We start from the raw sequence: 11,616 nt of genomic DNA, 5'->3' as shown, positions 1-11,616 counted from the left end.
CGCGGGAAGCACACCCTCCCCGAGTCCGCCATAAGCTATAGTGGGAATCCCGTTCCGAATGACAATGGACTACGATGCGGCGGCAGCTGAGGGATGCAGGGAAGGGGCGGCTCGCGGAGGCGGAGGAAGCTGGCCTGCGGCGCGAGGTCGCGGGCGGCCGGCGGCCAATGGCGTGGGTCCGGGCGGCAGCCCCTCCCGCCGGGCGGGGCGCGCTGCGGGCTCGCTGGGTACCAGCGCTGCCGCATCCCCGCGCGCTCCCCGCCCCCGCGCCGCTCCCGCCGCCGTTCCGGTGCCCGCAGCCCGCGGCAGAGTCCCGGCGAGGTCTGGCAGGTCCAGCCCGCGCACAGCTCGGTGCAGTCCGGTGGGTGAGGGACGGTGGCGGGGAATGGGGGTGGCGGGGCGGGCTCTGTTAGGTCTCGCCTGGGCGGGTGAGGGGTGGACGCTCGACTGGGTTCGGACCCCGCGGGGAGGGTGCCGACGGGCGCTCGGATCGCCCCGGAGTGGGCTGCACGGGGCTGGGGTGGGAGTGGGGTCGCTGCTCCAGAGCTGCACTCGGATCTGGTCGTGGAGAGGCCGGGCTAGAACCCGCGACTGCGCGGGGGTGAGCGGGGTCGCCGCGGGTGTTGGGAACTCGGTTCTGTTGCTGCTCCGGGGAGGAGGCTATCCCTGGGGATGGGGGCAGAGCTCAGCCCCGGCCCGAGGAGAGAGTGGGGGTGCGGAGGGGAGGGGGCGCGGGGCTGGAGCAGAGCCGGGGGGCCGCGTTCGGAGGGCCCTCGGGTTTGTCTCCTCCAGGGTGGGTGCGGGGAAGAGGGGCGCCGGGGGCGGGCCGGGGCGCGGGGCGGGGCTGCGGGGCTGCGGGGCGGGAGAGGGGGTGGTCGGCGCGCCTCTGATCAGGTTCCGGGACGCAGGCGGCGGCGGCGGCGGGAGCAGAGCGGAGATGCGGCGGCTCGTAGGCACCCTGCTGTGCCTGCTCCTGGCGGCGGCGGTCCCCACGGCCCCCGCGCCGGCTCCCACAGCGACCGCGGCTCCCGTTGAGCCCGCCCCGGCTCTCAGCTACCCGCAGGAGGAGGCCACCCTCAACGAGATGTTCCGCGAGGTTGAGGAGCTGATGGAGGACACGCAGCACAAACTGCGCAGCGCGGTGGAGGAGGTGGGTGCGTCTGGTGGGCTGGGGTTCGGGGGAGCGCCTGGTGGGGGCGGCGGGGGGCTGGGGCAAGCCGCGCTTCGAGCGCTGGCCGGGGTACTCCGTTCTGCGAAGGGGACGGAAAGAGCCGGCTGCAGATTCGGAGTGATCGGCTGGTCACGCAGGGTGAGCTCAGCTCCCACCTCATTCTGACTTCCTGCCAGAAAGATCTGGATCTGAGCCTGTTCACCGAGAGTCTCCGGCTGGGCTCACTCAGGGGCAGCCAGGGTCACCACCTGTTTACACGCTGCTGGCCGCTACCCCGCAATTGTCTTCTTCAAGTGTGCATTTACCCACCCCCCGCCCCCTCTGTAAGCGGATGCTTGCTGGCCCCTGATACTCGGGCTCTGTGGTTTTGCAGAGAGGCCAAGGATCTCAAGTTCTAGCTTGTACGTTGGGCTTTGAGTTTGTGCCATCTTCCCAAGACATAGGATGCCGTGTGGGGACAAAAAGCCCAGACAGCTTTGCTGCTGGTCTGTCTGGGCTTCCCCCAATGCCATGTGAGGCAGAGAAGAAAAGTCAGAATCCTAAATCCCAGCAGTGTGAATTTTCTGATGGGGGGGGGTGGGCAGTATGAATGGCCACCCAACTTCACCGCAGCAGTGCTTTGGAGTCAGTCCTAGACTCGGGTCCTCCTCTGCCACTCACTAGCTGGGCAACATTGGGCAAGTCCCGTAACATCCTCTTCTCAGTTTCCTGTTAGAATTAAATGTCATGGTCTGTGTGGGCACCTGTTGTAGAATAGGTGGGCAATATACAGTAGCTGTTACCATCAGATACCAGATACCTTAGCAAAACTTGGCCTGGCTTCTTTCTTCCATCGCCTCCTAGGACCAGACGCTATGGATAGCATCCTCTAGGCTGATCACCTAGGTGTTGGCTGGGTTGCCCCTGCAGGTGAGGCGGCTGCCTTAGCTCACCCAGCCCAGGTGTCTGGAGCTATCCCTGGTGCCTGGGGTTGGGGCGCATGGTCACTGTTGTGCCTGGCTTTGGCGGCAGCCTGTCTTTGGAGAGAAGCTAGCCATCCCAGTGAAGGAGTCAGCAAGAGACCAGATATCCAGGCTCGTGGCTGAGGTGTCTTCCCACCCCTTGCTTCGCCACATTCCACTAGGACAGAACCTCAAATGTTAGCTCTGGTCTGCAGGGAGACGTTGCTGCCTCCCAGAGCAGGCAGTCTGATGGAGTATGCAGTGGGGGACACTGGATTGGGAGGCAGTTGTGTGGGAAGCTGTCGTGAACATCCACTGGACAGGCCAGATTCTAAAAACCCATGGACAGACATTGTTTCCTGTGAAAGCAAAAGAATCATGACATGACATGAAATAATTAAAGGGAAAGGGGAGTCAGATGGGCCCCCATAGCTCTTAACTCTGCCCCTTCCTATTAACTGGAGCTCGTGATCCTTCTGGTGATCCTTATGGTGATCCTTATGGTGCCAGGACGGGGCGGGTCATCCGGTTTCCTTATCTGGGTTCCAGGATTTTCTTGCCTGCTCATGGATTCCCAGTGAGACTGATGAGGTCAACTCCCAAGTTTCTGTTCTCTGTGATCTTGTTTGTGCCACACGGTCTTCTGTTGGTAGCTCTTGCTGAGGGAGAAAAAGGAGGCATGGGGGCCTCTCTGGTCTCTTCATTGATTAGAGGAGTTTGGGATCAGCAGGACATGAGTGGCATATCTCCTCCATGGAAATCCTCCCCATTGGCTCAGCCATCGCCCCAGCTTCCTCCTTCCAGATGCCATTCTGCTTGCATTGTGAAGATGGGCTGGTTGAAGTTTGCCACCAGGAAGAGTTGCTGGCTGTCACTTCTGTCCCCCTCAGTGGTCCAGCCCCAGAGAGCATCCTCGATGGCCGTGGATGTGAGTTGAGAGAGGCTGGACCCCTGCGTGGCAGAATAGGCTGTGGGGATCAACCTTCCTTCAGCGGATCCTAGCTCTGCCATTCCTGGTGGGGTCCAGGAAATGTCTCTCTCCCCCCAACTCTGTTTAGGATAAGGAGGGATTTAAATGAGGATGCAAGTAAAGCAAGCCACCTGACCATCTAAAATTGGGTTAAGTGAGATTGTGTAATATAAGTCACCCCCTGGGGCTGTTGTCAGGGTTACAGGAGGTTCTTGCCATCTGGATAAAGAAAGGCTGCCATTATCACCCTCTAAATAGTACCAGCGTGGAGACAACCAAGGAACACCACAGAGTCTCAAGAGATTGTGGCGATTAGTATTAACTTTTTAAAAAGAGATTTCCAGAAAGTCCCTTCCATCTCATAAACACAGGACAGTTGCTATTTACTTGTTGTCTGGGGAAAGGACCAGGCCAGATGCATTGGTTGTTTACATGGTTGCGCCATGAATCTGCTTTCAAGTAACTGCCTGACATTTTAAATACTCCAGCTGACTCAAGCTGCTGATTGCTCTTTAGGGAAAGATCCTCTGCTTGTAGGATCATTATTTGGGGAAGCCAGTGTTCAAATGGTTCAATCTGGGCTGTTGCTCCTTTCCGGTCTTAATATTCTGTATGTTACCGGTAAATGTGTTCTGAGGATAAAAGCACTTTCTTCTCCTCCCTTCCCCCTGCTCACGGTGATAATCATAACTGATATATTCTGGAATATTCTTAATCACCTTACCCAGCCCTAGGAAGAACCCCAATACCAAGCCTCAATTTATCTCTCCAATTTTTCCTACTATACCCCTTTAACAAACACGCAGAGTGAACCAACCATAAATGCCATATTTTATAACATGCACATTCCTCCTTTATGAAACAACTCCTCTTGCTTTGGGCTTAAGTTTCTCTTGCTAGTGGCCGTAATAGTTGTGGTTGAAATTTCCACTGTAAACTGTACTTTGAGTTCGTGGTACCATTAGAGAACTATTAGCTCATTCTATTGAAATAACCACTGGTTGAAAAGGAGGAGGTTTTATAAGAAGTCTCTGCTCAGCCCAAAGCAGACTCCAGATTTGGTAACTTGTCAGTTATTTGAAAGCCAAACTGGAGGATTCAGATTCCAATGGGAATTTTTAAAAGCATGAAAAATTCCCTTCTGCTTCTGGATATGGCCTCTGTAGTATCTTAGTCTCTTACCCTTTTCCAGCTGTATCTTTTCTATCACAAAATATGCCAATATCTCTTACTTAAAAAAAAATTTTTTTTAAATCCTTTTCATGCTCATTCTGTCTCCTGCCTTAGCTCCTTTCCACTTCTTCTCTATTCTTTTAGCAAATTCTTCAAACACGTATCTACTGTCTCCTTTTTCTCCTTCAACCCGCACATGTCCTAGCAAACTAGCTTCTTCTAAAACTGCTTTCTTCCAGGACAGCATTAGGAGAGTAGCTACGTATTACATCTGTGCTGGGTACCAGGTGCTGAGGCAGGCACTTGGATTTCTTGGTCCTTAAATCTTGCATCCGCTCAGCAGAGTAGGACCTTCTCCACTACACAAATGAGAAAGCTGGGGTTGAGAGACGCTTGGTGTCTTGCCCAAGGTCACAGCTGCTGGGACTTGGCCCCACCTTCCCTAACTCCAGAGCCCTGGCACTTGCTTCCGACGTGCTGCGGGCAACTTTTTGCCTGACCTTGTGGCTAGCTCTCAGGGGCTTGGCCCACCTGGACTTATTTGTAATCTCTGCTACCTAGCAGGTCCTCACTTCCCCCAGGTATGACTTTGGACTCCTACACCTCATTCTGGCCATTTCCCTCACTCCCCTCTCTATCTTCTCCAGGCTCTTTATTATTTACCAACTAGTCTTTAGAACTTGTCATAACTTCGCTTGGTTTGGAGCAAAGGTTTTCCCTGAGGCCAAGTGCAGGGGAGGGAATACCTCAGAATCATTTGAGAAGCTCTTTAATACCTTGGATTGCACCCGCAGAAGTTCTTTTTTTAAGATTTTTTTTTTTTTACAGAGAGAGAGATCACAAGTAGGCAGAGAGGCAGGAGGGGGGCAGGGGGGAACAGGCTCCCCGCTGAGCAGAAAGCCGGATGCAGGGTTCTATCCCAGGACTCTGAGATATGACCTGAGCTGAAGGCAGAGGCTTTAACCCACTGAGCCACCCACATGCCCCTGCACCTGCTGAAGTTCTGACTTAGCAGGTCTGGGAAGGGATCTGGTGTGTGGTAAATGTATAGGCATAACTCTCTTGGTTATATATCTATGATAGATACCATTTCATAGTTTCAAGTATGACCCTGATGCACTCTCCTGGTTGAGAACAAGGCCAACACCCTCTGCTTTAGGACTGCCTGTCAATCTCTCTCTCCTTCATCATCCGCCATTTTATCCCGTGCCCAGCATGGACCCTGTGCCCCAGCCCACAACACACACAGTTCTTGTCCACGTGGCCACAGCTTTGCCTCCTCTGGGCTCCTTTCTGTTCAAATCCTATCTGTCCTTGGAGACCACCAGCTCAATCATGCCTCCTCCTCCCGGAGGCCTTTCTTTTCTATTTTTTGAACCCCTGGCTTGCTTCTAGAAGCCATCATAATCATCCTCAAAACAGGTTTAGTAGCGGGGCTCTGCTCTCTCCACAGTAAATGAATAAGCTTCTCAGGCAGAGCAGAAGCACATACTGGACAAGGCCCAAAATCTGGAGTCAGACTAACCTGAGTTCTGTGTGAGCTTTGCTTCCTACTAACAATGTTGTGACCATAGGCAGGTCCCTTCACTTTTCTTCACCTCATTCTCTTCATCTGCAGAGTAAGGGCAGCAACACCTTCCTCGTGGGGGTGCTGTGAATATCCAAGGAGCCATGGAAGTTATGGTGCAGTGGCTCAGGCCTAGATGATGCCCAAACATGGAGGCTGTCACTGTGGTGATAATGATGGTGATGATGGTAATGATGGTGGTGATGGAGGTGATGGTGTTGGTGATGATGATGATGGTGGTGATGGTAATGATGGTCGTGATGGTGGTGATGTTGATGGTGATGGTGATGGTGATGATGGTGATGATGATGGCGATGGTGGTGATGGTGATGATGATTATGGTGATGGTGATGATGGTGGTGATGGTAATGATGGTCGTGATGGTGATGATGATGATGGTGATGATGGTGATGATGATGGCGATGGTGGTGATGGTGATGATGGTCGTGATGGTGGTGATGATGATGGTGCTGATGATGGTGGTGATGATGGCGATGGTGGTGATGGTGATGATGATGGTGGTGATGATGATGATGGTGATGATGATGGCGATGGTGGTGATGGTGATGATGATGATGGTGATGGTAATGATGGTGGTGATGATGGCAATGGTGGTGATGGGGGTAATGACGATGAAGCCAGTGATCGAGTTTCAGACATCTTGCAGTCCTCTCTGGGTCAAACACAGCAGTTACTGACCAAATCCTTGTTTGATCATTTGAGCTTCTGTGTCTTCCAGACTCCCCACTTCTATTCAGTGTTTTTGTGCTGCATGGAGACATGGAAATTCCTTCCCCATAGCCACCCCAGCTCAGCAAATCCAGTTGGGAGAGACAGGAAAAGAGGTGCCTCATTTAGTACATGAGGGAATAGAAGACAGTGATTTTTGTAAAAAAATAGAATCTTTTTGAAGATTAGTTTTATGAAGTAAAAATAGCCCAGAGTCAAAGATAGTATCGGAAAACTGCCAGCCATGAACTAGGACTTCTCTTTGTGTCTCTTGTTTTAAATTCCTAGACAGAGTGTCTCACTGGCACAACTAGTCCGTGATGTGGCCTCTTTCTGAGTCCACCCAGCTGTGAGCTGGTCCTTTTGTCCACTGCCCACTCAGGGTGGGGCGTAGCAGTAAATCCACAAGAGGAAATTGGGTACAGTTTCAGGTTGACGGATATATCTGGTGTAGGTGTCGTGGGGGCTCATGAGCCCGGGGGATCTGAGAACAGCAGCCTCAGAAACCTGACACCAGAGGGGAACACATGTGGAAGAAGAGGCAGGAGGAGGGTGAGCCCTGGGAACTAGTCAGCCGGCCCTCTACCAGGGTCTCTCTTGTACCCAAGCGACGGGGTGGGAAGGAGACATAGCTGTGGCCCTACCTTGATCATCATCCTGGGGGCTGTTGGGGTCTGCCCACCACCACCAGGCCCTGCAGCAAAGGCTTGGGAGCAAATAATGTGTTTGGGAAGTGATCCCAGAAACACCAGGAGGAAATGGGAAAATAAGATGGAAGAGAAGAGAGGGAATAAAGGCTGTGCTACTGAGCAGGTCACTGCTAGGCTCTGCTGGGGGTCCTCAGAGAGAGACTGCCCCTTTGAGTGGGGAGGGAGCTAGGGTATTTACCCTCATAGCCTGCCCCTCACTGATTGAGGATGGTTCTTGGGGTGTTAACTCCCTAGCATCCGTGCATAGTGAGCAGCCAGAGAGGGCTCTCAGAGAGAGACCAGACTGGTTCTTGGCATGAAAGGCAGCTGAATGCAGGTGACCTCCGGGTTAGGCTGCTGGGAGAGGGACAGGGCCCCAGCAGCCCTGTCAGGGGCCAAGACTGTTCAGCAGAAGCATGCTCAGATCCCAGCTCTGCCCTTCCCTGAGTCCTTTTTTTTCTTTTTTATGTGTCTTCTGGATAGACTACAGTGGATTTTTAAAAATTGTAATTCCAATAAATGATGTTATATTAGTTTCAGGTGTATGACATAGTGATTCAACAATTCTGTGCATTACCTAGTGCCCATCACAATATGCATCCTCTTAATCCCCTTCACCTGTTTCACCCCCTCCCCTCTGGTGACCATCCGTTTGTTTTCTACAATTAAGAGTCTATTCTCTTGTCTCTTTTTTCTTTATTCATCTGTTTTGTTTCTTGGATTCTACATATGAGTGATATTCTCTGATATTTGTCTTTCTCTGACTTAGCATTATACTCTCTGGAGCCACCCATGGTTTTGTAAATGGCAAGATTTCATTCCTTTTCTGGCCGAGCAATAGTCCATGTTATATGTACCTGCATATCTATATGCCACATGCTCTCCACACATTCATCTGCTGATGGACACATGGGCTGCTTGCTTCCATAGTTTGGCTGTTGTAAATAATCCAGTAAACATAGCAGTGCAGACGTCTTCACATTAGTGTTCTTATACTCTTTGGGTAAATACCCCATAGTGGAATTACTGGATTATATCGTAATTCTATTTTTAATTTTTTCAGGAACCTCCATTCTGGTTACCCACAGTGGCTGCAGAAGTTTGCATTCCAACCAGCAGTGCACGGGGGTTCCTTTTTTCTTGTGTGTTTGGTCTTAGTCATTCTGACAGCTGTGTGGTGATACCTGATTGTGGTTTTGATGTGCATTGCCCTGATGATGAGTGATGTCCTTCACGGATAATCTCTGGAAGTTATCCAGTCTTCTTGAGCCTTACTCTCTGCAACTGTAAAATGGGTATATGCACACCTACTTCGAGGGAGGCTGTGAGATTTAAGGCTATAATAGTTGTAAAACTTTTAGTGCAGTGTCTTATCCTGGTGGGCAATTAACAGGACCTATTACTACTACCATTATTTATAATTGCAGAAAAGGAAGAGGGTGGTTCTGTTTTTCTAATGGACTGATTTGTATCAAGAGAAAACAATTTGCTCATTAAGTTCATTGATTTAATAGATGGAAGCAGAAGAAGCTGCAGCTAAAACATCTGAAGTGAATGTGGCAAGCTTGCCTTCCAGCTATCACAATGAGACCAACACGGAAACCAAGGTGGGAAATAATACCATCCACGTGCACCGAGAAATTCACAAGGTAAGTGTGGCCACGGCCAGCACCTCCCCTTTTCTGTAGCTTCCTGTCCTATCAGAGAACTAAGGGCTTGTTTACAAATTGGATCCTCAAGCCAAAAATGCAAATGAGGTTGGTAAAACACAGATTAAAAACCAGAGGGAGTGAGGGAGCTATTTAAGAGGGAAAGCTGCATATCAGAAACCTAAATTGCTTTTGCATTTAAGCAGTAAATTTAACTCTAGGCTGCCTGCCAATGTGATTGCAAAGGAATGGTCGGGGGTTTTTATCATTTGATAAAAGGGTGCAAACAAGTGTCTAGAGAGAGACTTCTCTAGTATTGAATTTGAGGAATTTATCTCATAGGTTTTAATGGGTGTTTGGAATAGAGTCCATGTTTGCTGAATAGATCCTCACTGTTTCCTCAGGAGGAGCTCAAATGGGTTATACTCCATCTTTGGGAGGGAAAGCCTCCTTTGCCATTAAGACTGAACATTTGTTTGCTGCCTATCCACTCAGATTTCTATAGCAGAGTTTTTTCTAGCCTTCCCCATGTCTCAGTGTCTCCTGGTTTGATGTCTGACATGAGGAGCAAGCAGGTTCATTCCTCCCCCCGACTTGAAGAAGAAAACGTTGCAAATCCAGAGGCACGTAGCCTGAACCCGCCCTGGCATGAGATGTGTGTGAGACATAGGCAGGACGAGGAGGGCAAAGCCCGTGAACCCAGTTTTTCTCGAAGAGTCTGATGTGCCGATATTCAGGGTCACAGGTAGAGGCTATCGAGTTGATGTTCTGCTGTGAGCATCAAGGAGCTTGACCTCAAACCTCGTCTCAGCCCATATGTGCAAGGCCCAATGGCTCCAACGAGAGGGTCTCACTTTTGTTCAAGGCCCCAGGTCATGACTTGGTTGAAACAATAGTACATCTGTGTCATGGAGCGTAAGGGGGTCGATTTTTACGGGCCATTGCCTTGATTATAAAGTAGCCTTTGTGTGGCACTTTTCCCGCGGTCCCCAGCGTTAGCTGGGTGTACCCTCCACCTCGCCCCCAGATAAATGAACAAGTCACGCGCTGACCAGTCCTTTAGCATTGTTCATCAGAGGCCTGGAGAATGTTTCCAAAACTCTTTGTTTTACTTTTACCAAAACCAATATTAAGTCCTGCTCTTTGACGATAATTAGCTAACAGGTTTGCCTGTGCTTAAGGATGCCTCTTGTACATGTTGGGAAACCCAGGTCTGAGTCCTGCCGGTAGCTAGTGTGATTTTGAAAAACCATTTAAATTTTATGTCCCTCACTAACTGCATTTAGGAAATAGGGAGGTCGGTACGTATGTGACAGTAGCATGGGGGTCAGATGACTTACGGTACCTGAGAGCTCACCGTAAACGACAAAAGTGCTTGCAACAGCCGGTGGTTCTATTCCTGTTTCTTCTGGTAAAGTTATGTCATTAGCGCCACATAGCAGCTCCCCCGTGGGTTCCACAGACTGTCTGTTCGGTGCTTCACGAGGGGCTGGGCGGTGGTGAAACATGTTCGGGAAACATCTTAATTATTTCTCCTAGAGATAGGAAAATGCCCATTAGTATAATAAAGGCTCTTAGAAGTCCTGCAGCCTGTACCTGCAGTATAGGACCATAGAATTTTTTAAAAATATCCCATCAGTTAATTTGGCAAAAATCTGGCAGAGAGGAAAAGGACGCTGCCTCTTTATTGGAGAGAGGATTTATTTGCCTCAAAGTATTGAGGCATGTTGGTGAAGACATGATCCTTATCTCCCGAGAACTGGAATTTGGTCCATTGTGACAAAGTAGGCTGTGTTTCTGCTCTGTTTTGGACAGTTTCCTTGTGATATTAGAGCTGGCAGGAACTTTGTAGATGACCTAGAAATGAGGACGTGGTGAATCAGAGAAGTGACTTACTCCTGGTGACGCACTAGGTGGTTGGTGGCAGCTGAGCCGAGGCTCAAAGAACCCAGATCCCCTACCTCCTGGGCAGACGTCCCTTCTGATCTTCATTGCTGGCACTAGCGTTCTGCAGACAGGACCTCGGATGGGGCAGGAGTGGCGCGGGGTGCGAGCAGGGTGCGGGGCTCAGTCCAGAGGCGTCTGCCACCGGTAAACACCAACAGACGCAGACAGCAGGTGGAGGGGTGCCTCCCTTTGCACTAAAGCACTTCCTAGATGAACTATGTCACCAGAATCAGGACGGGGGCAGCTCTAGCTAAAACCTTCTTGCTTCTCATGAAAGACGTTTGATGAGATGCCCAGATGGGTTGTTGTTGAAAAGGATGTTACCGTTGAGTTCTGAATGATAAGCCCGAGAACAGTAGAAACAGCTACTGCTGAGTGTTTGCTGCGAGCCAGGCTCTGTGCAGAGCCTCCACTATCCCTCCACCGAGCAGCCCCGTGAGGGAGACTCTGCTGTGTTTCTGACAGCTGTACCGAGAGGGGGGGGCATCTGCCTGGAGGCCGCAGCTAAAATCAAAATAAAAGGGGGAGCAGGCGTTCTGTTGATTTGGGCAGTTGTTGTGGCTTTAGGAAGCGGGAAAAATGGGCGCCTGGGTGGCTCAGTCGTTAAGCAACCGCCTTTCGCTCAGGTCATGATCCCAGGGTCCTGGGATTGAGCCCCACATTGGGCTCCCTGCTGGGCAGGAAGCCTGCTTCTCCCTCTCCCACTCCCCCAGCTGTGTTCTCTCTCTGCTGTGTCTCTCTCTGTCAAATAAATACAATCAAAAAAAAAAAGAAGAAGAA

The 11,616-nt window shown here is 50.9% G+C and overlaps 1 protein-coding gene across 1 annotated transcript in view; it reads left to right on the top strand.

Moving 5' to 3' along the window:
- The first annotated feature begins 916 nt into the window (after nt 1-916).
- Nucleotides 917-11,616, top strand: part of DKK3 (dickkopf WNT signaling pathway inhibitor 3) — a 43,624-nt gene continuing 32,924 nt past the window's right edge. The window contains exons 1-2 of the mRNA XM_044258836.1: nt 917-1,150; nt 8,755-8,889. Of these exons, the coding sequence (XP_044114771.1) occupies nt 938-1,150; nt 8,755-8,889 (348 nt within the window). The 5' untranslated portion in view covers nt 917-937. The remainder of the gene's footprint in view (nt 1,151-8,754; nt 8,890-11,616) is intronic.

This window comes from Neovison vison, chromosome 7 (assembly GCF_020171115.1).
Source record: "Neovison vison isolate M4711 chromosome 7, ASM_NN_V1, whole genome shotgun sequence".
NCBI lineage: Eukaryota > Metazoa > Chordata > Mammalia > Carnivora > Mustelidae > Neogale > Neogale vison.
The sequence above is the reverse complement of the archived record's forward strand: the minus strand, read 5'-3'. Positions and strand labels throughout refer to the sequence as shown.